This window comes from Ovis aries, chromosome 2 (genome assembly GCF_016772045.2).
Source record: "Ovis aries strain OAR_USU_Benz2616 breed Rambouillet chromosome 2, ARS-UI_Ramb_v3.0, whole genome shotgun sequence".
NCBI lineage: Eukaryota > Metazoa > Chordata > Mammalia > Artiodactyla > Bovidae > Ovis > Ovis aries.
The window spans coordinates 92,446,525-92,473,666 of NC_056055.1; the positions used below are offsets into that span (position 1 = coordinate 92,446,525).

Consider the following 27,142-nt stretch of genomic DNA (forward strand, 5'->3'; position numbering starts at 1 on the left):
TCTGAGTTTTGAGACATTTCCTTTCTCTAGTTAGCAGACTGCTGGCAGCTATATAACATCTGGCTAAAGACTAGCAGGGGGGCACTCTCTCTGCCCCTTCTGATGTCTATGTCAGAAGCTATCTCTATCTCTTTTTATACTTTAATAAAACTTTAGCATCTGCCTATAATGCGGGAGACCAGGGTTCAATCCCTGGGTTGGGAAAATCTCTTGGAGAAGGAAAGGGCAACCCACTCCAGTATTCTAGCCTGGACAATCCCACGGACGGAGGAGCCTGGTAGACTGCAGTCTATGGCGTTGTATAGAGTCGGACACGGCTGAGAGACTTCACTTTCTTTATTACACAAAAGCTCTGACCACTGGCCCTGGATTGAACTCTTCTCCTCCTGAGGACAAGAATCCTGGCGTCTTTTGTGGCTCAACAAGAACCTTTCACGCTCAGGGTACTGACTACCTATTCTGTATGAACACACACAACGTTCAACAGTTTCCCAAAGCTTCCTGCTCTCACGTCCCCGTGTTAAACTGCTCTTTCCACTCATCTAACTTTTCATCACTTCAGACACTGCATGGGCGTCACCTAGGCCTGAAAATCACCTCCAGCCATCCCCTCCACTCTAGTATGAGTTGGTTACGCCTCACCTGTGCCCACGCTGTATTATATGCCTCACTCTCCTAAATACTGAGGAAACCAAGACATACTCATCTGTTACCAAGTCTTGTGACTGGCTCAGTTCCTTGAAATATGACACCTCGTCTTTACCTTCCCTGTACACTCCAGTACCTACCACACATTCACTGTAATGAGGACGAATGATCTTCACAAATTTACTTCGGATGCTTAATTTTTGAAATCTTGTCTAGAAAGTTAGAAAAGGCCATAATCTGCTAATATAACAAAAATTCTATGTTATGGTACTTCGTGCATATACTATGCTAGTTCAGTTGCTCAGTCGTGTCTGACTCTTGGTAAGCCCCTGGACTGCAGCACGCCAGGCCTCCCTGTCCATCGCCAACTCCCGGAGTTCACTCAAACTCATGTCCATTGAGTCAGTGATGCCATCCAGCCATCTCATCCTCTGTCGCCCCCTTCTCCTCCTGCCTTCAATCTTTCCCAGCATCAGGGTCTTTTCCAATGAGTCAATTCTTTGCATGAGGTGGCTAAAATACTGAAGTTTCAGCTTCATCATCAGTCCTTCTGTTAGGGGAGTGTAGTCTCCTCAGTTCTCGTCACAACAAAGATTTGAAGTGACGGCTATTAAAGCCCTCAGCGTGTCACCAGCTCTCGGACAGGCCATGTTATCGTTCTCGGACAGATCAGTTTTATTTGGAAAATAAAGGAAAATACATCCTCAAGGCGTGAGGGCATGCCGACCCAAAAGGCATGAAGAGAAGAGAGAGAGAAAGAAAGACACGGAGCCTGCGTGTGTGCAGGAGAGACAGACCCCCGGCCCCCTGGCTCCTCTTTTTATATGTTTTTCCTTCCCCCGGGCCTGCCCTATGTACATTACGCTAGCCAGGAGTGCTGCATGTTCTTCCTCACTCCAGTCCTCGCACCTTCCTTTGTTCTATTATTGTGGGCTTTTCCCTTCCTTGTCTTTTAGCCACAGCCATTCTGGACTCTTGTTTCCTATTCTAACTACCTAACACTTCTGATGAATATTCAGAACAAATTTCCTTTATGATGTTCTGGTGCAATTTCATTGCAGTGCAATGGACTCTCAAGAGTCTTCTCCAACACCACAGTTCAAAAGCATCAATTCTTCGGCGCTCAGCTTTCTTTATAGTCTGCCTTTCACATCCATACACGACCACTGGAAAAACCATAGCTTTCACTACACGGACCCTTGTCGGCAAAGTGATGTCTCTGCTTTTTAATATGCTGTCTAGATTGGTCATACTTTTCATCCAAGGAGCAAGCATCTTTTAATTTCATGGCTGCAATCACCATCTGCAGTGATTTTAGAGGCCAAAAAAATAGTCTCTCACTGTTTCCCCATCTATTTGCCATGAAGTGATGGGACCGGATGCCATGATCTTAGTTTTCTGAATGCTGAGTTTTAAGCCAACTTTTTCACTCTCCTCTTTCACTTTCATCAAGAGGCTCTTTACTTCTTCTTCACTTTCTGCCATAAGGGTAGTGTCATCTGCATATCTGAGCTTATTGATATTTCTCTCGGCAATCTTGATTACAGCTTGTGTTTCATCCAGTCCAGCATTTCTCATGATGTACTCTGCATAGAAGTTAAATAAGCAGGGTGACAATATACAGCCTTGATGTACTCCTTTTCCTATCTGGAACCAGTCTGTTGTTTCATATCGTGTTCTAACTGTTGCTTCCTGACCTGCATACAGATTTCTCAGGAGGCAGGTAAGGTAGTCTGGTATTCCCATCTCTTTCAGAATTTTCCAGTTTGTTCTGGCCCACACAGTCAAAGGCTTTGGCATAGTCAATAAAGCAGAAGTGAGTATTTTTTTGGAACTCTCTTGCTTTTTCGATGAGCCAACGGATGTTGGCAAACTGATCTCTGGTTCCTCTGCCTTTTCTAAATCCAGCTTGAACACCTGGAAGTTCATGGTTCACATACTGTTGCATCCTGGTTTGGAGAATTTTGAGCATTACTTTACTAACGTGTGAGATGAGTGCAACTGTGTGGTAGTTTAAGCATTCTTTGGCATTGCTTTTCTTTGGGACTGGAATGAAAACTGACCTTTTCCAGTCCTGTGGCCACTGCTGGTTTTTCCAAATTTGCTGGCATATTGAGTGCAGCACTTTCACAGCATCATACTAGACTATAGACTCCATTAAACATTAAAAAAAAAAAGTTTCATTTTTTTATATTGAGGATTCAAATCCCTAGAAGCAGTAAATTCTTAAACACAGTACTATGTAGCAGAGATGAGGATATCTTAACTTTAGAGCAAAAATATAGACATTATTTGGTCCAATATCTGTATTTAGCAAAAAAAATTTCATAAAAGTGAAGTGACACGTCCAAAGACAGAACAAAAGAGCTGAATGTAGAATCTGGAGTTTTGAGTCTTCTTCTAGGGGTTTTCTATTAAGCCACGGGCTGTAACGCAGTCTGAAATCATGCAAATTTCTACAGAAACGATCAGACATTTAATATGGAGATACTGGTCAAAACATCCAAGAAGAACCTTAACTTTGCTAAATTTTTTCTTATACATGTATAAGGAAAACCTGAAATATATCAAATGAGTCTTTCTCTTAGGACAGTTACTACTATATCTCTTCTATTAGCAGTGCCTAAAAATTATTTAGGAGATATTTGAGAAAAATCTAACATGGGTGAGGGGAGTTGAAGAGAGGAAAAAATTAAATTATAACATCTGAGACTAATGCTTTGGTCTCCTTTAAACACACACACACACACACACACACACACACACACACAACCATTTAACATAAAGTAAACATAGCAACTGGCTATTTTGTACTAGAGAGACTGTCTCGGCTTCACATTATTTCCAAGTTTTAGTGCAGCATCACTAAATAAAATTCAAGCCAGCTAATTCCTGTATCTAACTTAAAAGATGTAGCTAAGAATCACATTCTGAAGGAGATCAGCCCTGGGATTTCTTTGGAAGGAATGATGCTAAAGCTGAAACTCCAGTACTTTGGCCACCTCATGCGAAGAGTTGACTCGTTGGAAAAGACTCTGATGCTGGGAAGGATTGGAAGCAAGAGAAGGGGACGACCGAGGATGAGATGGCTGGATGGCATCACCTACTCAATGGGCCTGAGTCTGAGTGAACTCCGGGAGTTGGTGATGGACAGGGAGGCCTGGCGTGCTGCGATTTATGGGGTCGCAAAGAGTTGGGCGCGACTGAACTGAATTGAACTAAAGAATCATTCAAGAATCAGCTAAGAATCATTGAGGGCAAGAGGAGAATAGGACAACAGAGGATGAGATGGCTGGATGGTAAAATTGCCTCAATGAACAGGAGTTTGAGCAAACTCCGGGAGATGGTGAAGGCCAGGGAGGCCTGGCATGCTCCAGTGTATGGGGTCACAAAGAGCCAGACACAACTGAACAACAAGGAAAAATAAGTGATTATGTATGGTGTTATTAAAAAACAACACTACAACTACTGAAGAGACTCAGAAAAACAAAAGTATACTAGTTATAAAATTTGTTATTAAGTAACTAATCACAGAGAGAGGACTTGACAGATTAGAGTTCCCCTTTCACACATCTTAAAACACCTTCTGAAACTTTGAGCAGAGTTTATTAAATGTTACCCAAACAGTTCATCCATGTGTACTGATTAAATGAAGGTCCATAATGAGGTCATCATAGACACCTTTATATTTTTTTTATTAAACTATCATAGTTGGCAGGCATCTGTTCTTTTATTTCTTCTGTTTTGGCTTGTAGTACACAGTTGGTTCAGCAAGGACTCTCAGCCTGGTCAAGACCAACAGAAAAGAAGTCTGTGGCAAAGATGTTCTTGAAATGCAACTTGGAGAGGCCACAGATGTCTTTCAAATTCCTCAAGATCTTTGCATGCGAAGCATTTAACAAAAAGCAAAGCACAAGCAGAGCAACAGCAGCAGATACGGCGTGTGAATGGGAGTGTGTGGTTAGACCATATCCGCTACTGCAGCGGCGGTGACTTGGCCATTCCAAGGGCTAAGCAGGAATCTGTCAATCCGAATGTTCTATATTCTACTTCTAACCCCATACCTTCACTGAGCCCATTACAATTTTTGCAAGTGATTTTACTAAGTGAAGTGAAGTGAAGTCACTCAGTCGTGTCCGACTCTTTGTGACCCAGTGGACTGTAGCCCACCAGGCTCCTCTGTCCATGGGATTCTCCAGGCAAGAATACTGGAGTGGGTTGCCATTTCCTTCTCCTGGGGATTTTCCTGACCCAGGAATCGAACCCAGGTCTCCCGCATTGCAGGCAGACGCAGGCAGACGTTTTAACCTCTGAGGCACCAGAAGCCCACCAGGGAAAAAAAAAATAGATGAAAGTTTCAGCTGTAACCACCAAAGAATCCACTCCTACCTTCAACAGTTGTTAAGAAAGTAGATTCCTTTAAGCATTAAAAATGAGAAATGAGCCTGTGTTCATTTGGCCACAAAATCTTTAGAAATGTCAGGTAACATGAACAAGGTGTAACTGAGACAAACATGAGTTAATTTAGTACCTGGTCAAAAAACTTACAAAGGCAAAAGAGAATACACTATCACTGGTGAAATTCAGGCCACAAGAGAGCATACTTTGAACTGCCAGTGCCCTGAAACTGGTGCATGTGCTAGAACTAACTGTCCAGAGCCACGAAGCAGTAAAAACACAGGGCATGGGGTGCTCGCAAGCCAAGTTCAGGTCCTGGCTCTGTCACTTACCGTTTATATAACTTGGGAATAATTTCCTTAGGTTCTTTGAAGCCTCTATGTCTTTATTTGTAATTTGAGGTTAATGATAGTTCTTACCTCACAGTGACCTTACATGGATTACATGAAGTAATAAAACTAAGAGTACCGAGCTAGAGAACAATAATAATGCTTTAATCATAATATAATGATTTCATATGTGTAAAATCATGTAACAATATAGATGATGATAGTTCCTAGTGTTTATTAAGTGCTTACCATGTGCCAAGCATTGTTCTGGGTATGTTACACTTATTAATTTGGTTGATTCTCATAACAAGAGTATTAATTGGCTATTATTATCAGAGGCCCCAATTTATGGAAGAAAGAAACCCAAATAATACCATTATCTCTGAGATCAGAGAAGATGACAGAAAGAGTTTTGGCACAGAGCAGATGTACTTTAACAGAAAAACAGTTCGAAGATTAAGTTAACAGAAAAACTGTTCAATGATCAAGTAAGCCTTATTCCAAATCTATTGCAGTTATTATCAAAATTCATATCATTACAATAAAATTCGTAGTTACAGCATCACAAAATGGTACAAGTATTTTACAAGAGAGCAACAGATGAGTAGGTTTGGAAAGCCTGAAGGCTGGCTGAAACCAACCCGGATGGAAAGGCCATCCTACTATCGTACCTCGAGGCTCAACATAGAGCATCCTTTTTTTTTCCCTGAACAGACCTCTAGGCTTGTGGGACCTTAGTTCCCAGACCAGTGGGGAGGAGATAAAACCTGGGGTCTCAGCAGTGAAAGAGTGAGTTGTAACCTCTGCACCACCAGGGAATTCCCATCCAGCACCTTTAAATGGGCTGGTAAGAAAGGCCAATTTAATTTCTCCAAAGAAAGCGCCACATATCAAATCCTCCCACTTTCTCACTCCCTTCTCAGAGGTCTCTGAGAGCTTAATGTGAAATGCCAAAGGAGAAAAGGGGTTCTTTTAGGGGAGTCAACAGCAAACACAATAAATGAACTTCATGAAATCAGCCTAACATCAGGTTAGAATAGGTTCCATGTTTGTTTCTGAATATGGGATGGTTACAAATGCCATCCCAATGACATGCCCAATTACACCATGTGAATCCACAGCATGAAAGAACACCAAGAACACTACACGAGCAGGTAATAATGTCAGGTTTTCACTTTAGACATTTTCACTAAATATACTATGAGGACACTGGGGAGATTTAGAGAAGGGAAAATCTCAGTAATTAAGACTCAGCACTCAGATGTACATGGGCTTCTTCATCAGGGCCAAAGCAGAAGACTGTCTCACAGCCTCCCCACTTGCTGCCCCCAAGTGACCGGGAGTACTGTAATGCACTTACAAAACTTTTCTAGTATTAGGCGTTAAGCTCCTAGAGGGTTGAAACTTATATTTACTGTCATCTCAGTATCCATGGGGCCTCTATGGATACCAAGATCCACAGATGCGCATGGTCCTCATACAAAACAGTGTAGTACAACAAACACAGTCAGCCCTCCATATCTGCAGATGTGAACCCCAGGGCTGACTGTATGTGTGTATATATGGATATCCCACCCACCAAGTGAGCATGCCAGTATCTGCTGGGTGAATCCATTCCACGGCCTCCTGCAGGGGTTATTTCTGACGTACCTCTCAGGCAAGATGACTAGAAGGTACGATGCTTGTCCAAACAATCTGGCACTTTGGACTTCACTGGAAATGTTAAACTGGCTTATAGAAAAATAGCTGTACTCTTCCAATTCTTAGAAAGTTATTCTGCAGTAAAAGCTTCTTAAAGGGTTCTTTCAAGATTCTGATACGTGATCAGATGCAATCTCCAACAAAAACCATACTATCAGGATACCTGTCACAACTTTACCTTCAAAAATAAACTTTAAATATGATTTATGTAGTATCTGAGCATCAAGTATGTCTAAGGCATTGTTGATGGATTAAAAAGCTGAGTTAGAAAGTGAAACCTAAAGAAGGGACTACACACCACAGCTGATCTAAGTAAAGTGGAGCTGTTTAAGAATAAAAACTAAGCTGTTTTTTACTGGTTGGTAAAGTGTGGGAAAAGAAAAAGGTTCTCAGCACATCAATTTCAGTAGGTTAAATATTCTAGGGCTTTCACATACTCCATCTAAGATTTGAGAGAGGAAAAAAGAATCTACAAAAGAGACACAGATGATAGACAAAGACAGAGAGTCATGGACATTATGTAGAAAATCTCACATGAAAAATAGCAGTTACATCTTCATTTACTATAGAAAAGGAGAGAGTTGGTAAGTCCCTTAATCATTTTACCACATCCTCACTGAATCAGAACACCTAACAGGAAGAAATAGGTTCACTTTTAATTTCACTTATATTATCAATTTTCCCATCTTTGAGTATACTGAGCAGGTCTCCACTCTTTCTTATGAGTCAACAGATAAAAACTTCCTCATTCAGAAATTATAAACAAAAGCATAAGTATTCCATGAGGTGCTCTGAAGACAAAGATTGCCTGCTCTCAGAGGGCAGACCACCAAATAGGAGAGAAAGATAAAATGCAGTGAAAAATAAATGCTTTATTAGCCAAATAAAACTTAGGAAGTAATGACAACGGTATATAGTAGTATAGCAGGGATGACCCAAGGTAGGAAATGAGAATCAGACTGGAATCTTGGGAGGATGAAGAAGCCAGATGTGAAAGGATAAAAATTTCTATAGGAATATGAATAGTAATTCTACAGCCTTAAATGTCACAGTCAAGCTTTTATAAAAAGGGAGTAATGGGCTACAGAAATACACATGTATGTCACACACATATATAATATTGAGATAATAAGCTGGGTGAGGAGAACAGTCAAAAATTAGTGTGGCAATAAAAAAAAGAAAACCATCTACAGTAAGTTTTCTTTTGTTCTGTAAACTAGAAGAAAAAACTACTTCACTACAATTATAGCTCAGATATCTAAGTCTTCTTTGGCCTGTGTATACATACTGTAATGAAAATATAATGATCCTATCTCTGTGTGGATACTAAATACTCCAAAGAGAAATTTCTTCTCAGTACCATTTGTCTCAAGGGTCACAGTGGATCTTTTCAAAACAAGGAAGATAATGTGTTTACAAACGAATAATTAATCTGCCCAAATTCATTCCTATAGTTCCTCTTATAAATTAAGTCTTCACTTAAAAAAAAAAAGGATAAATGTAAAATACAGGGCTAGGTTGGATTAAATCTTTTTTACCAATCATTTTTGTAGAATCATTCTGATAGAATAAGCACACTTTTATCATTTTCAGATGTAGTTTCCTCCAGAAAGGTCCATGTCACACAATGGCCTCTGTGCCTCTGGATCAGACATCCCTTCATGTGTAATACCATTCTTCTTTCTCTGCCTGATAATCCTATTTTGTAAAACCCTATCACCTCTGAAACCATTTCAGAGGCTTCTTAGCAGCCAGTGACATGTCCTTTGCCACTGCATTCTGCATTCACTTACCGCACATCCACATGACGGTCACATAAAGTAAGTGCTGTCTGCCCTCCTACATGGGGATGTCAAGGACAAGACTGTATCGTGTCACATTTTAGCACTGCTTCAACACTTAGCAAAGCTGACCCGGACATACTGGCCACTCAAAATGCCCCCAGAATTATTTAATTACTCACAGATATCCCCTATCCAAGACTGTAAAACCATGATTATACAGTCTTAAAGTAATTTGCAATTATTTTAACATTATGATAATACCTTTGCTCTTGGTGGCAAGGGAGAAGAGGGGGAAAACACATGTATGATGAACATAGACTTCTGAAGCATATGACCTTCCCAACTTGGGAGGCTGACCACTGGTCTTGTTATGGCTCTATATAATGCAACGAGGCAGTTTCAGTAAACCTTTAATGTATATTAAACACATTATTCCTCAAACTTCTGAAAAAAAATTCTAACAATCTTCTTGATCTAAACAAAGGAGAAGATAGTTCAACAATCCCCCTTCAAACACCTGTGAGAAATATAAACAACCTACAACCCAATCCTGTATTACAAGTACATTACAATAGCCAAGACTTGTTCTGCGGCCTGATTTGACTCATTTGTCCTGGATCTAGTGTGTACGTGTATGCATATATCCTTTGGAAAAAAATCAGAAATCCAATCTCTTTCAAGGGTAGACTGTCTTTGGTAACCCTCCGTCATTACAAGCTATACATCAGTTAAAAAGAAAAGAGGCAGTAACAGAAAACATTTTGGATTAGCTATGGCATTTCCTCTCTCTCAAATAGGCCTAGATGGAGATTTGTGTGTCAGACACACTGTGTGAGCGTGTGTATGAAATATATGATAAAAGGATAACAGAAATGCTATTGCAAGCCTTCCCTACAGTCAAATAAAGTTTCACCTACACAGATGTTGTAGACCTGACCTAAGTCATACAACTATGAAAACTGTGTTCAATAGATGATTTAAAAGGAATAACTCCTGAAATATTACTGAATGCTTTCTAAGTTCAAACCAACCAAGATATTTTTCTCTCAACATGATTAGACATTAGAGAATAATCATGGGGAAAGCTTTTTTAAATGAGCTGATTTGCAGGACTAATAGTCTCATTCAAAGACCATCTCTCATTCTCCAAATATCTATTAGACACCTGGGCTATATATTCCCCCCAAAACAGCTTTTAACAGAAAGCAATTATTGTATTTCTAGAACCTTTTAAATGACAGTTGTGAAGATCTGAAAAGAGAGAGGATTTTTAAGGAAAACACCAACAACCTTAACTGTACACAAAGAAGAGACCGTACCACTGCCATTCACAGAACTCCTCCAGAAATGTAAAGGCGGCCGTAAGCAGGGGCTAGCCACCTTTACCCCTGCTGCAAGACAAAGCGTACTCCTCCTTCAGATGTGCGGAAGCACCTCCCTTTACCTTGAGAATCTAGTCCTTCGGTATTTAATTACACTGTTGGGAGCACAGAATGGTCTGGCACCATGCCCTTTCCCTGGGTCTCACTGATTGATAGCATCAATAACATTCACTGGCTGTAATTAAACCGCCAAATAGTATCCCCTTTGCCACTTGGCAGATCAATGTTCTTTAATACTCAAAGAACAAAGTACAAAGGTGAGAGGGGTGTTTTTAGCCCTCACCTTCACAGTTCATTTGACTTTGTGCTTCAGAGTAGTTTGCAGACAATGCATATTTCACAATTCCCCCAAGAACACTGGTTAATGAAGAAGAACAGGAAGGAAAATTCTGCAAGTTGGTGACAAGTACTTATTAACCCTTTTTGCAAATTTGAGCAGAAGAGACACATACTAACCCTTTAGGCAACAGTATGTACACACTGCTTTCCCACAGCTTTGAGACAAAATACAGTTTATAGGTCAAAACTTTTATAAGTTAAAGTAGCATACTGTAAAGTTTTTTCTTTAAATATTTTTAACACACTATGTGGAAGAGTCCTTTATAAGAGCACAAATTTCCATTTATTCGGACCCTGCCTGGAAAGTTCAAATATCCAGATATCAGGGAGGGTGGGTCAGGAGTGTGGCTAGGCACTTATAAAAACGAGACCAACTTTTATTGTACTACAAAAGCAACTTCCATAATCTAAGGATTCACAACCATCTGGGATCACAAAATTCAACTCCCAATCTCTACACTATGAAATAGCCATTTTAAACGAACAGGCCCCAGAACAGCCATGCTGCAAATTCCCTGCTCTGAGAATCAGGCACTACATGATGTTTACGTACTTGTAATGCTAGAAGTATTTAATGACATTCAAATGCTCTGGAAATGAGTGCATGAGCACATGTGTGTGAGAAAGAGAAAGGGGAGGGTAGATAGGGCATTATATTCATTAAAATTACGCCCATTAATCACAAGACCACAAAACGAAAATCTTACTTACATGTTTTAAAACAAGCACCAGAAAGCTGTCCAAGTGTAAACCACTAAACAGTGGTTCTCAGGTTAGACCACCACCTGTTAAGAATCACCTGTGGTGGCTGTTTAACTACAACTTTCTTGGCTTCACTCTGTAGGTCATCATATTCAATAAGTCTTGACTAGGGTCCAGAAATCTGCATTTTATTAACCAACGCACCACAGTGATTCTGACGAACATTAAAGTTTTAGCAGTCCCTTATGTCGAGGGATTTTAAAGAGGTAATCCTCAAACTCTGGGGTGTATTTCTGGATTTCCTGAGGAGCTCATAAAAATTATAGATGTCAAGCCCTCCTCTTTGCCATCTACCAGCATTAATTTCTGAATAACACAAATTCCCAGGTATCTTGAAAGTGTATGTGACTATAAATCACCAGCAAATACAAAAATGCAGAAGTAAAACAAAGTCCATAAAACCCACCCAAAGGTTATTTCCAAGAAGTAGACCCACTATATATGGCTCAATGGCCAGTCTCTGGAAAAGGCTGCTGTGCTTGAGTCCATGTGACTCCAGAATCTTTCTAGGAATGTGAACAGGGTTGTTTGGGGGAAGCAAGCAGAAATGGCCAGACTTCTAAAGAAGCACTGTGGGGAAACTAAAGCATTTTCTGAATGATCAGTTTCCGGGGCCAGGAAGATGCTCTGCGTTTCCTTCCTGCGGCTCACCTGAGGGTCATTTCAAGACTCATTAGCAAGCCCAGAACCTGTGCAGGAAGGATTAAGGTTCTCTCTCCCCTGGGAGGAGGTAACCTGGTACTAATGACCCAGAAGAAAGCCTATTAGCATGATTTATTTTTGTTCACAATCCACTTCTCTATAACTCAAGTAACTAGAGCCATTATTTAAATATCCAACAAAATTAAAGAATTAAACACTGTTGACTACTTTCTTCAGAATAAAACTAGCTTCTTAATTCCTCCCAACTAGACTTCTAAAAATATCACTTTAATATAGAAAATGCAAACTAAAAAAAAAAATGAAATATTCTTGATCTTCTGTTTCTGAAAATAACAGGCCAACACAAGTATTTTCTACCTCTAGATCTCAGGCCAAATGTTTCACAGGAGCTGAGTAACCTGGTACCATCTCTACCATTTTATAGCTGAGGAAACTAGACCAACAGACAAGAGCAGAACACGCATCTGGGACTTGCGGCCGTATGTCCTAATGCAGCATTCAAAGGAGCACTTCTCAAAGAAGGGGGGCGGGGCACAGTAAGGAACAGATTTCCTGTGTTGTTTTCAAAACATAGCCGCCTCTCTTGCTTGTTCATAAATAGCATGCCAAGAAACTTTCTGAAGCAAAAATTCCACCAGGAATTCTGACGCAGTACTTGTGGCTGAGAACTGATGCTAAAGGAAAACCTGGCAGAGATGGGAGTAGAAGAAAATGGACCACACATGCTTCTCTAAAGAGTCCACACAAATTTAGAGAGAAATGCCGCTTTGCTGTGATTTTTAAACTAGCATCTAGGACTCAAAGGATCCTGCCAGAAAAACGTTCTGGAAGTATGAATGGTCTCCTACAAAACAGAGGTTGAGAAAGTTACTATAATAATTCTTTTACTGCCCAATTACCATTGAAATGTTAATTCACCTATCTGCTAAACAGGATCTCCAGAGAGCAGTTTTCTTCTCAAAGTGGAGGTCTGGCTATCTCCAGTGCTCAGCCTGAAAGACAACAGAGTTTTTCCATCACCAGGCACTGTTCCACCCCCCTGCACCTAATAAAACTGGTTCAGAAAATCTCAGGGTACTAACAGCCCCAAATCAAGGTCTTCAGGACACTATTCGATTTGTTTATAGTAGTGTAAATATCTTAGTATCAGTAACGTGAAACGGAAAGAAAACCATAAACGGTGCCAGCATCAGCCACCATGGCCCATTCCTGTTCCTAGCTGTATTATTATTAGCTATATTACTTCTGAACAAGCCCCTTAACCTGCACTTCATTTCACTGGCCAAAGGGCTACAAGAAACTATTGCTGTTTTGGCATGAATCCAGACAAACTGACAAATAAAAGTCCTATGAACACACTACACAAAAGCAGATACAGCAAGGAACTGAGGCTCCGTTACAAGGCGGCACACCTACTTAACTTCTCTAGTTGGTCTGGAACAACAGGGTGAAGCCACCAAATTGAGCAAGTACTACTTCTCCTGGGTTATACATGAACAACAACAAGCCCTACCCTACCCTTAAAGAGCACTAGAAAAGTTAAGCAAAGAAGTGCTAACAGTGCCTTGCATCAGAAATACCTTTGCTGGTGTACATGTATGAAATAGGCAGGAAATGCAGGGCCACACTTGCGTAATAAAATGATCTACAAAATCCCTCCCAAGGAAGATGGGTTAGGTCAGCTGCTAAGACTCTCTCCCACTGCCACCCTCCGTGGCTCACAAGCAGGGATGGACAGGAAGTGGGCTAGGACACTGACCCCAGGAACCCTACTCTTCAACCTTCCTTCTGTGCAGTCTTAGCCTTTGCTCCAGCAACCATGGAGAAGTATCTTCTACAGAAAAGCTGTTCAGAGAATGCCAAGGTATTGCCCCCTGGGAATCTTCCAATATGGACAAAGCTTATAAGGAGCAGAAATAACACAACAGGCCTGAAGTCAGGACCAGGTTCTGGACCCTGCCAGATCCCCTAGATAATAACAACCTCTGGAGATTTTTAAAGAAAGAAAAAAATCAAAGTTGACAGTAGAGCATTCCACAAAAAACATACTACTCAAAAAAAAAAAAATCTATTATTCCTCATTTCATATAAACTGTAAACTGGATTCAATATAGATATGAGGTTTGTTCAAATGCAGTGAAGAGTTTCTGATGATCACATGTAGTAATAATACACTTAGAATTTGGCTCTAGAAAGTTCCAGATCATGGGTTAAAAATGAAATTAGAAAAACATACACCCAATCTCATTTTCTTAAAAAAGGCACAGAAATCATTTACTCAAAGTTTCCATTTGTCTCTCCACAGAGACCTGATCAGATAAATAATAAACTTAGGATAACATCTCAAAAGTTGTCAGTTACTGTGAGGTCTGTCCTTCAGACTATTACTTTCAAAATTTCCCAGTCTGGTCAAGATAAAAGGTCAATGATGATCTATACTCTTGTTGAACTGATGGGTACTTTACAGAAGAGGCCTTATAAATTTGTGAAGCCCACACTTCTTCTATGAGCATTTACACTTCGTACCTTCATGAGAAATATCAACTGCGTAAATAAGCCCCAAGAGCCGGAGGTGGCTCAAGATGCTCAGAGGGATGCGGAGTTTAAGTCCAAGGCAGATGTACCCCTCCTAAGAAACACCCAAGTCCGACCCTGTCACTGATTTGCTGAAAACTCTGGGCCTCCTTTACCTACAGTATAAAGCCAAGGCTCCTCACTCAGCCCTACACACGTCCCTTTTCAGACCCTGCGCTCAGGCTCACTTCCACACCACTCCTCACCCTGCTTTCTCCTCTAGCTAATTCTATGTGATTTCCCTAACACCCGCTTCCAAACTTCCCAGCAGAAGTATGAACTCTCAGCTTTCCTGCTGCTGGAAAACCCATATCCCAGAATAGTGCTGCAGACACTTTAAACAGAGCCCCCAACAAGAGGCAAGCCTAGAGTCCACCTTCACTCCCATTCCTGTTTCCATGCCCTTTCCTCCACTACTGAGTGGGGAGATGGTTTATGCAGCAGCCACAGGGTTATTTCCTCAGGTTCAGAATTAAATTTTATAAAATGACAACTAAAAATGACAGACAAAAACCAACCCCCATCCCAGATAATCGTGAACCCAGAGTTGAGACAGACAAGTTTTCCAGTGCAAATGTTACTGTGTCTGCTAAACATTCAACCGTGTAAAGAGTTAACTGTTACCGCCTCAGGACAGGTGCTGCACTTCACTCTAAATGCATTCTCAACCAAACCATCCTATGTGACAGCCATAAGTTCATTAAAAACAGTTACACCTTTTCTTAGAAAAGAATTTGGAACACTATGGAAAGTTAAGAGACTCGGGTAATAAATAGACTCAGTGATAAGTTGATTATTTTTAAAGATCTTATGGATATAAATAGAAACTTAAAATGGTTAAAAGATCGGAGTCCATCCAAGCTTATACAACCAGTTAAATCACTTACACAGTATATCACGGAGGGTAAAACTAGAAATGTATAGATTCCTCCTATATTAAGGATGCAGTTCATGCCAAACAGAAAAACAGTCAACAAACATGACATTTACTAATTGAGAAAAGGATAAGCTACAGGTAGAAAAGGTATAAATTTAACAAAAATTAAAAGCAATACAGTAGCTCAGAAAAAAAGTGTATTAAGCTTTACTTAATTGCTCTCTATTAAACTGAACACTTTACAGAATAGACATTACTATTTCTAATTAATATTTCTATTGTTGAGTTTTTTCGTATAGACAGAAATGGCAGTTTAATTATTTTAATGAGAAATTCCACATTAATGTATGTCAATTAATTTTTAAGCAAAGGTAAGGTTTAATCTGACTTATGTCTGATGATTAAGAAAAATCGAGTCAATCAAAATCAAATTTAGGCAGTAGCATTTCCAGACAGGTTTTTTTCCTGCTCTGAGAGAGGAGACATGGATTTCTAGGGATGAGAGTGAAAGGCACTCTTTGCAACCCCATCCAGGCCAGAATACTGGAGTGGGTAGCCATTCCCTTCTCCAGGGGATCTTCCCAACCCAGGGATCAAACCCAGGTCTCCCGCACTGCAGATTCTTTACCAGCTGAGCCACAAGGGAGCCCATCAATAAAGATGAGAAGTTCTCTACTCCTTAAGGTAACAGCTCCTTGCTGTTGCTGTTTAGTCACTAAGTTGTGTGGACTCTTTTGCGACCCTACGGACCGTAGCCGACCAGGCTCCTCTGTCCATGGGATTTCCCAGGCAAGAATGCTAGAGTGGGTTATGTCCTCCTCCAAGGGATCTCCCCAACCCAAGGATGGAACCTGCGACTCCTGCACTGGCAGGCAGATTCTTTACCACTGAGCCACCTGGGAAGCCCAACAGCTCCTACTACTTTCAAATAAAGCAAAGCCACTTGGCGGAATAAAACTGCCTAGGCCCACTGTAGAAAGGGGAGAAGCTGCGGATCAAGATATAGATTTTACTGTATATGTGATATTCTCTTATTCACAGCACTTGATGTTGGGGGGGAAGTCTGTATTTTCAGAAATGAGTGTTTTACTCTGCTCAGCATGAATCTAGGTCTGATACCATTAACCTAAAGAATTCATTTTCCCTTAGGAGTGGAAAAAAGTGTGCGTTTACTCCCTTTTTACTACCCTCCCTAGTAGCCAAAGCTAAAAACATCTTGTAATATCCACACTTTACTTACCAGCTCATTATTAGGGATAACACAGGCAGGCTTTACTCATCATGATTGCCTCTTATCACCAGCAATGTAAGCTGCTGGGACATTAACTCAACCAGGAAAAAAAACTGAACCTTAAGAGAATTGCCACCTTGAACGTTTAACCTATAAATGCTACTGTACATAACAAATCTCTAACATAAGGTGAACTGATTAAGTTTTTCTCATTTCTAACCCACACCTTTTAAAAAGTGAAGATAGTATGAACTTCTTTTTACTCCAAATGTTGAATTGGCATTAAAGTAAAATCACGATTAACATTCCAGTTAAGAGCATTATCCACAAGATTATCAAGGTAAAAGATGAACACAAATGGAACTCTGCATGCAAAAGTACCAAGCATTTAGAGAACCCATATACATTTTGGCAGTTCCTAAGTGTTAGGTCTTAGACTCACTGTCACAAATTACCTGCAAAACAAAAAAAACACAGATTCCCACATCGTCCCTCTGGACACTGATTGAGTAGATCTGGAGTGGGTCCCAGAATCTGTATTTCTAACTCGTCCTCCTCTCAGTGACTGTGGGACTCTTGCCTCACTCATTGCAGAAACAGTGAGTATTTGTCATCTATTCAACATACCATCCATCTATTACACAAAACCCTACTGGGCTAATGCTACCAGGAAGCCCCAGGAAAAACTGCTAAATAAACCACCTTTCACAGCACTTGATGCACTGATTCAATAGTCCAATAAATAGGAATTCTACCAAATGCACAGGTGGCTCAGAAGCCATGAGAGAAACCTGAGCTCAAGGAGTGCACGAATACTTGCATACTTATAAATGACACATGTATTAATTAATCTACAACAGCTTTCTAAAGGAAAATATGGTGTCATGGTAACAGTCTTAGTGTAGATACCAAAAGACAAAGATTTGAGTCACAGCTCTGACTTCAACTGCCTGATCTAAGCTAAACCCTGTGACTACCACTTAGGTCTCAACTTTTTTACTGCGGGTAGAGGTTAATGCTTAAGTCTGAACTAAATACGGGTCCCCTTCCATCCCCAAACTTCTATGATCCCTCATGGACTATTTCAAAAGAAGGGAGAGACCCAACCTGAGTTAGCAAAACCCAGAAAGGCAGCAGCAAGAAGAACTTCAGATGGACTCCAAAAGATGGGATTGCTGCTATAAAACTGAGTGAGAAAGAATATGCCAGGGGAGCCATAAAAGCATTTGTGCAGAGGCTGTGCATAAGATGAGCCTGCCATGGAAGAGCCAGCCTGACTACTGTGGAGAACAGTACTCAGTGATAATGCTGGGTCACTCCAAAGTTAAGCCAAATGATATGGTAAAACAGTAGGGGAATAGAAGAGAATTTTGAGTGAGAAGCAGTATGAGGAAAGTGGTGCTTTTTTAAGATTAGCTTCAGAGCCTCCACCAGGATGGACTGCAGGAAGCAAAAAGAGAAACTGATTCACAGAATAGGAAAACAGAAAGGCTTAAATACAGCTTCCCAAAACTATGAAAGCAGGGAACACTAGGAAAAACCTTGCTCAGATGTTGCATGAGAACACACGATACATCTAATTGAAAAAAAATCAGAAAGAACAGACAGACAAAAATGGTACTATGTAGTTTTGGGAAATGATCTGCTTTGCCTCAGATAAATCGGGGCCAAATTGAGGCCACCAGCTGTAATTTGATATTCCTGTCGGAACCGAATGAGAGGGGTGGGAAAGAAGCAGCCTGCTGCTTACCTACCACGCCCACCCCCTTCCCAGAAAATCTGAAGAGAAGTGGCAGATGTCACGGTATAAAAGCCACAAGGCATGACTGTCCTTTCTTGCATGTATCCTGCCTGAGCAGCTGGGCCCGGAAGAGAAGGCCCGGTGACAGACAGAGGCGGCAGCTGTCACCAAAGGTCTCTCTGCAGGCCATGGACATTTCTTCTATGGAGACCCATTTCTCCTGCAGTTCTACCTTTGTGTGGACCTTACTGCAAAAAGAACTGACGTAGAGCAAAAGAACCGACCCACTAGGAGTGAAACAAGGGTGCTTATTTCTGGAATGGAGAAAAGGGCGTGTCAATCCAACCATCAGTATTCCATTTTCTTAACAACGATTCATGAGCAACAATCCTGAAGTCAACTGACACTGAGAAGCCTCACAAAAATCTGCAGTAGGATAGTGTTCGCAAAACAATAGGAAAAGGTAACTGGATGCTGGATGTCTTCTTTTTTAAAGGTACTTGAGCTTAAAAATACTATTAATATGTTCAATTTAATACTATTAAAATGTTCATCTCTGTAACAGAGAGTAGGCAAAAAAGAGTAGACAATTAGAAAAGTCACTCCAGATTGAAAAACCAAGGTCAAAACAAACAAGTCCGCTGTGATCTGAGAATAAACTAGAGATCTAGTAATTAGCCATTTCGTACTTGGGACGTTTTCTTGACCAAGAAGCATGTAGAATCTCAGACATCTTACCTTCACGTATATTTGGGGGTCACTGCACACAGTTTCCTTTAGATGAGACAGAGGTGGGAGGCATCTTTCCTCCGAGCCAATAAATATAAAGGATGAGATGTCAAAACTACCCCAGGCTAATGAATTACCTTAACTGACAACTCTGAGAGAAGCAACTTTTAAACACAAAGATGACACCGCATTTCCAGATACCTGAAAAAGTGAGCAGAAATCTCCTAGACAGGCCTCTAAGCAAGATGGATACCACAGTCAGCCTTGACTAACTTCCCCTCACCACTCCAGGCTATGGTCTGAGCTGACTTCTTAAATCAAGGGTGGAAAATAGGTTCCAACTTCAGTCAATTGATAGAGGTTGTCTGGAACACTATTTTGACAAATATTTGGAAGCCACATCCAGACTCAGTGAGAAAGGCTGCCATGATTGATCGGGAATGTCTGCACCGGGCAGAAGAGGGAAAATTGATGGCACGTGTACTAAGCGTTTGCTAGAGGCAACGTCCCTTTTATCTTCTGAAGGGAAAGAAATCTACACAGCCAACTGTATTAACTTCGTATCCAGAGAGAATTTACATCAGAATTTCAAAAATTCAAAAAGGCAGGGAAAACATCCATCAAGTTATTTACCATTTGTCACGAAAAGAAAACTATAACAGAAAAAAAAAAAAAACCCGTGTGGCATATACACTCTCCTAGTCGGTCTCCTCAAAGTAAGCTGTATCTGCTAGACTAGAGTCCAACAGTAGCTCAAGGACCTGCTTTTCTATGACCTGAGAACTAAAAATGATTTTTACATTTGATAATGGCCTGCAAAGCTAACGTATTTATTGCCTGGCCCTTTACAGAACAAGACTGTCAATCCCTGTGCTGCTGCTGCTAAGTCGCTTCCGTCGTGTCCGACTCTGTGCGACCCCATAGACGGCAGCCCACCAGGCTCCCCCGTTCCTGGGATTCTCCAGGCAAGAACACTGGAGCGGGTTGCCATCTCCTTCTCCAATGCATGAAAGTGAAAAGTGAAAGTGAAGTCGCTCAGTCGTGTCTGACTCTTAGCCATTCCATGGACTGCAGCCCACCAGGCTCCCCATCCATGGGATTTTCCAGGCAAGAGTACTGGAGTGGGGTGCCACTGCCTGCTCTGATCCCTCTGCTAGAAGAAACGGATTCGGTTTTTTCAAGTTATAGGCAAGTAATTCACTATAAAGGATGGAAGTTTAATTCAGTAAGTTTCATAACATACTTAGCTAAGAAAGTTGCTGCTCTGTCCCTTTGTTAATACACAAGTAATTATTGGGTTGGCCAAAAAGTTCACTGGGGATTTTCTGTAAATTGTAATGGAAAAACTAGAACGAACTTTTTGCCCAATGCAATACATGTAGTTGGAACCCACTCCAGTATTCTTGCCTGGAGAATCCCACGGACAGAGGAGTCGGGTGGGCTACTGTTCATGGGGTCACAAACGGTCCGACACGACTGAGGGACTAAGCACAAGCACATACATGTAGTACTCATGAATAAAGTCTCCCCCATCAGGCAACAAACCAAAAAATTCTGCTATGCCTCCCAGAGACGTGTCTATATGGGCACAAAATGAATAAAGGAAAGAGCTACAAAGAGACCTTAATTTTTTTCAACCTCTGTTCTGTGAGTAGATATAAAAAAAAATGTAAACATACTTTTATTGTTTTGGTTTGAAGTCTCAATCCATTCAGGGTGTTGATAGCTTTCTCTGCATCCTTAGGGTCAATGTAGTTCACAAAGCCATATCCCAAGCTCTGCCCTAATGAAAGGGAAGGGGAGAAAGGCATACATTAGTTCTCCACCGCTGATGACAGACATCCGTGTTCGTTCTGGCATAAAGTCTTGTCATTAACGCCAGCATATTTTCTCAAGAGTAAAAAGAAGTCTACATTAATTCTAGAAATACACATGTGGCCTTTTTCATCTCCTGTCTATTACAGCTTCAAGTTTAAACATCAGTTACAACACAGCAAGCTGTGCTGTTTAAAAAACACACATCCCCAGTGTTCCATCGCACATGCCCTGCCTAAGCCCCAGCGCCCAGCAGCAAGGCAACTGTGGGTGCAAGTCGCCACGGAGCTGCTGCGTGGGCTTCACGGGCACGACTTGTTCAGCTTCAGTTTCCTTACACATAAAACTGGAAAGTAAAAAGCATCAACCAAGAATCTGTCAGTGTTCTGTACACATTACCCTGATAAATTTACAGCCTTTACCAAGTACAATTATTTCAGAGTCTAAAATAGTGGAGAATCATGAATGTGTGTGTGTACACATGTAATCTATGTGTGTGTGCACATGTAATCTATGTGTGTGTACACATGTAATCTATGTGTGTGTGCACATAAGTACATTAATTTTAGAGGAGAGCTTATTCAAATAAACTAAACCCAATTTACTAAAGGGGTCTGAAAGCCTAGCTAAGGAATAAAGGGAAATATGAATACAAAGACTCATGGCTGAAGACATACAAACCCGTAAGAATATATGGAAAAGAAAAGAAAAAACATAAAAATAACAGAACAGAAAAATTTTGGAATAAAGAGTTGCTTCTAAATGAGTCTGTTGTTGCTTTTATCCATCATCTGAGACCTCTCGTCCTTGGCTCACTGATGTGTCCCGATTCTCAGGGAACAGGAAGTAACAAGAGATTGGAATCAATGGAATGCACAGACAAGTAAAGTCAACCCTAAAGGTCTCCATTTTTCAACTAAAGCAAAGTTTCTCAGTTTGACAAGATGAAAAATACTAAAAAGGTGGTGACAAAAATGGTCATTAAAACGTTTAGTCTACTAAAAGTCAAACCAAACCAACTGAGGGTTTCCTGGAAGATTCCCAGTAAAGGTCCAAATGCTTTCTATAAACTACCATTTTTGGATCAATTTCATAGCAAAGTGAGAGAATATTTTTTCTTTTAAGTGGTACCCTTAAGTCTAAGTATTTGTGAACACAGGTATTTAGAAAGGCCACTCTGGTTTTCCTAACGTGGTTCCTCACATGTATACAAAGAGAGAGAGGGAGAGAGAAGACTAAATATAATACCTAATAACCATGAAAACTTGTGATTATATTTTGAGGACCACTATCATTTTGAGGGGATAATCACTACTAACTTATACTCTTTAATCAAACATTTTTTTCCTGTTTTTATAAAAGGGGGTGAGGGGAGACCTAAAACTCAGTTCATAAATTTTTTTCCTCACACTACTCACAGAAATTGCGATTTACTCAAAGATGTGATTTCTTAAAGTTGCATGTGAATCACTGAAGTTTTAAGCATTCAGCTTTTTTTCTAACTTGACATTTATCATGTGTCTACTGCATGCATAGTGGCCTCTCATGAAATGTGTTGCAGTTCTGTTATCACTGAGCAGGATTCAAACTGGCTGAACATTAAAAAAGCTGCTCAAAGACGCACTTTATGATGGAAAGAATACGGGCTAGAAGATAAACACACATAAGTTCTAATCCTGGCTCCACTGTTTACCAGCTGTATGACTTTGAAGAAACAACTTAACCTCTCTGAGTCATTAACCTCCTTATTTCTAGAGTAAGGATAATTCCTACCCAAGGAGACTGCTGAGTCAGTGATGAGAACTTTCACTATCAATGGAGACAGACCACTCCAGTGAAAAAATAAAGGAAAAATAACATCCACTACATGTTAAGGAGTTTACACACATTCATTTAAAATTAAACCAAAACAACAGGGGAAGGAAACGCAAAGTGAACACTGGGTGGTTTTCCACGTTGCTATTCTATAACAAAATAAACCAAATTATCAACTGTACAAGCACTGAGTCCATTTCTCCTATCTGTTGGCACCACACTAACACTTACATTTTACCAGTTTCTAATCAAAGTCCTTTCTCAATCTTGGTACACTGGAATCATCCACAGCACTTAAAAAAAATAAAAACTGGTGTCTGAGTCCCCTTCCCCCAATTTTTTTTTTAAATTGGTCTATTACAAACCAGGTTTCTTAAATCCTAGTGACTCTAACACATGTACTCAAGGCTGAAAATCACAGTTTTAATAGTGAGAGAGAATCTGAGACTGCAAATAAGGATTCTGGGAGCCCTAAGAAGGGCCAGGTGCTAATGGTCTGGGTACGAAGTGACTCTGCAATAAAGACTGCCTGCCTTTTGACAGATGCACTTTTACAATATTAGTAGATGTCTTTCTTCTAAATTCTTCAAGTTATTCATCACTTCAGAGGAACAGTTTATTGCCTACTGAAGTCACTCTCTGGCGCAGCAGGGGCCTGCTGGAGTTGTGTTGCTGGGTAAAGTCAAAATCCTGTCTGCTTAGCCATCTCTTGCCCTTCCTCTAAGCTCTTACTCCTAGCATGCTGGGGACACTCAAAAAGTTTGCTAAATGTGCAAATGAGAAGCACAGTGGCTGTTACTCATTTACGCAAAGGCAATGTCATCAATGGGCTTCCCTGGTGGCTCAGACAGTAAAGAATATGCCTGCAATGCAGCAGACCAGAGTTCCATCCCTGGGTTCGGAAGATCCCTTGGAGAAGGGAATGGCAACCAACTCCAGTATTCTTGCCAGGGAAATTCCATTGACAGAGGAACCTGGCAGGCTACATACAGTCCATGGGATCCCAAAGAGTTGGGCACGACTGAGCGACTAACACTTTTTGATGTCATCCATGTCACCATCAGATGACCTAGCCACTGAATGAGTCTCTGACCTGACCGCCTCAAGTAGCCATGGCTAGCTTTAATGATGAGTCAACCAAATTTCAACTATTGGAAACTGAGTACACTCAAACAATATTAATCCCTAAACAAGCTCTCTGACACAAAGTTTCTAAGTTGTTTAGTGCTGGTATTAGGAAGAGCAACACTCATCAATTAGTATTTAAGGTAAGCAAAATGTTATCACCACCCTAAGCAAAATAATATGAAAGGAGATAACTGCTGCTAAACGGCTTCATTCCTAAATCCACTGCAGTAGACGCACTAACATGTTGGCACTGGAACTATAAGGGAGTTAGTAACTTCACAGATTTTCATTTTCAAGTGAGCTAATCAAGTCAGCAAACATGTACTGAATGCTTAAAATATATAAAGGCATCACAAATGATATAAAGATAGGCAAGCCTCTCCCCATTCTCATTTTTCAGCTGTGTGGTGTTTTAGTGTTTAATTTTAGCCTCACATTGATCTTGTGAGATACTCATTCTTCTTCTGTAAGGAAGTAATGGTATCTGAAGCTGGGTAAGGTCGATCAGTATCCTCAAACCAAAGAGAGAGAGAAAAAAAAAAAACACACAAGCAGAAAGTAGTCATCAGAACTCGAATCCAAGAATCTCAAACACTATGTTCTTCTCTCAATTCACGACTAGTTTATATATGTACCTGGACCATCTTCAGTATGCTTGAAATATAATGTAACCACGCATTTTCTAACAGAGCTCTACCAAAAAAAAAGTAGTTTTGAGACAGCTGCCTACTGTCTTAAATTCCAGTACTTCTTGTGCAAGTATCAATTGCAGTCTATATGAATTTTTACGCTGTTATTCCTGTGACAGTGTAAAGTCACCTGGTTTATACAGTGCCTGTTTCAGGTTATTATGAATGCAGATTTTTTAAAAATAAAAGCAGAAGGAAGTCAAACATCAAGGAAAAAATATTTAGCCTGGAACCACTTTCTCGCACTTTTGTATACATCAGCTAGTAACAGTCATAAACTACCAAGGAAGGCTTGAAAACCAAGCATCATTTATCCATATCCTCCAAATCTATTTTTCAAGTCATTCTGAATTTAGAATGTGCATATTGACAATCTCAAAACCAAAAATCACTTCTTTAAAAAACTTATAAAGCTCTACATTTAAATTCCAAGTATAACAATTACGGAAACCACCATGATCAAAAGAAATTCTGAACAAAATAACAAAGCCAAGGCTCACCCTCCCCCCCGCAAAAAGCCTTCAAACCAATAAATCCTATCTTTAGAAGTAAAAAAGAACCTCTGGTAGCTGAACATCAAGAATAAGGTCAACTTTACTAGTCCTGTGAAGCTACCTGTGGCCCCATGGTCCTCAGAGACTTTGAAACCATTCATCTTAGCCTTGGTCCTAACAGCCGTGGCAGGGATTCTAGAACGTCACTACAGAGGAAGCGTTCTGAACAGTCATAGGCCTATGACTTCAAGTAGGTCCTTAAACTCCAGGTCAATACTGCACTTCAGCACATGGTATTCTGTATAGTGTGTGAATGTGAATGGCTTTTGTTTCGCACCCTTCTTTTTAATCTAAATACATGCCACAGAGAAGGATGGCTTCTTCACAAAAGACAGAAAAATCCCTTACAAACTGCTCCTTGGCATAAGGAGAACAGTTATAAACAGGCTGCTTAGAACCATGGTCAAGTGATCTAAAGCAGAGAGCTGAAACACTCCAAGGGTCTCTGAATGCAGCTGAGGTGCACTGAGCTGCAGGGAGGTCAGAGCAGGAAGAGGAAAACAGGAAGAGAATCTGTTCAGTGACAAAGTGCTAGTGGGAAACACAGTAAACTCCAATTTATCCCAAACTGTGCATAACTCAAAGCTGCAGCCGTTCCCTTGCCACCTACATTGCTTTTAATAGCACACTTTAATTAAAATTTTAATTGCATATTTTAATTAAAAATACACAATCTTCTGAACCCATTTAATTCAAAGGTCACTTTATTTAGTCTTTTCTATTTCAAATTACTACCAATGTTCCGAATATCAAATTACCCCCTCAGGTTTAAAGGCAAAGGCAATAGATCACCATAATTCTTGATTACAAACCTGGTACATTAATTTAATTTTATCCAACCAATATTAAGTGAGATCATTCTCAACACGGAATTGTGAAAAATAAAGTTCTGTATTTAAAAGTCATCTTACATATTTTTCACCAACATTCAGCATTCATTTGTTCAATGATTTTAGAAAAGCTACTTTTTGCTAATGCTGGAGAATACAGCAGACACAAAATGCCTCTTTATACAATTTATATTCTGGTTAGGAAACAACAAAAGCACAAGCTCTACAGTATATACTACAAGAAAATAAATAAGGGCTAAAGAGGAAAAAAGAAGCAGAATAGAGAGCTGGGGGTATGGGATCAGGGCCTCTGACCTAAATATAATGATGAGAGTGGGCCCCAGCCTGAATGTAACTTTTGATCCAAGACCTGAAGGAAGTAGCTCATAGTCTTATTAGTGAGGCTGTGTAAGCAGATTCATTTCAGTGCACCTTCTACCACTGGGGTATCACAACTTATTTGTTCTACCAGCTAACTCTGCCCCGCCCCACCAGGCATTAGTACACAGGTCCTCACATATTATTCTAACATGGATTACTGCTACAGTATCCTAAACATTATCCCTTCCCTAGATGCCGGTTAATTCCAAAACTAGTCTTTCTAGAAGAAAATCCCAATCATAATCTGGTTTCCAAGGTCATCATCAGCTTCTTGCTTACTTCCAGGACTCCTACAAGTATGGATACCCAGAAACTCATATTCAGTTCCCTGTGCCAGGAATACACATCTACTCCTCTAGGACAGGGGTCCCCAATCTCTGGGATCTAATGCCTGATGATCTGAGGCAGAGTTCATGTAATGATAATAGGAATTAAGTTCAGTTTGGTTGCTAAGTCATGTCCAACTCTTTGCGACCCCACGGACTGCAGCACACCCGGCTTCCCTGTCCATCACCAACTCCTGGAGCTTGCTCAAATTCATGTCCATCGAGTTGGTGATGCCATCCAACCATCTCATCCTCTGTTGTCCCCTTCTCCTCCAGCCTTCAATCTTTCCCAGCATCAGGGTCTTTTCTAATGAGTCAGTTATTCCCATCAGGTGGCCAAAGTATTAGAGTTTCAGCTTCAGCATCAGTCCTTCCAATGAATATTCAGGATTGATCTCTTTTAGGATGGACTGGTTTGATCTCCTTGCAGTCCAAGGGACTCTCAA

The 27,142-nt window shown here is 40.5% G+C and overlaps 1 protein-coding gene across 9 annotated transcripts in view; it reads right to left on the reverse strand.

Annotated features, from left to right (window-relative positions):
• The window catches only part of ELAVL2 (ELAV like RNA binding protein 2), a 170,428-nt gene that overhangs the window by 20,226 nt on the left and 123,060 nt on the right, over positions 1-27,142 (reverse strand). For all 9 annotated transcript variants that reach the window (XM_060411008.1, XM_060411010.1, XM_060411009.1 and 6 more), the window contains one exon: positions 20,838-20,941. In XM_060411008.1, coding sequence (XP_060266991.1) covers positions 20,838-20,941 — 104 coding nt within the window. The remainder of the gene's footprint in view (positions 1-20,837; positions 20,942-27,142) is intronic.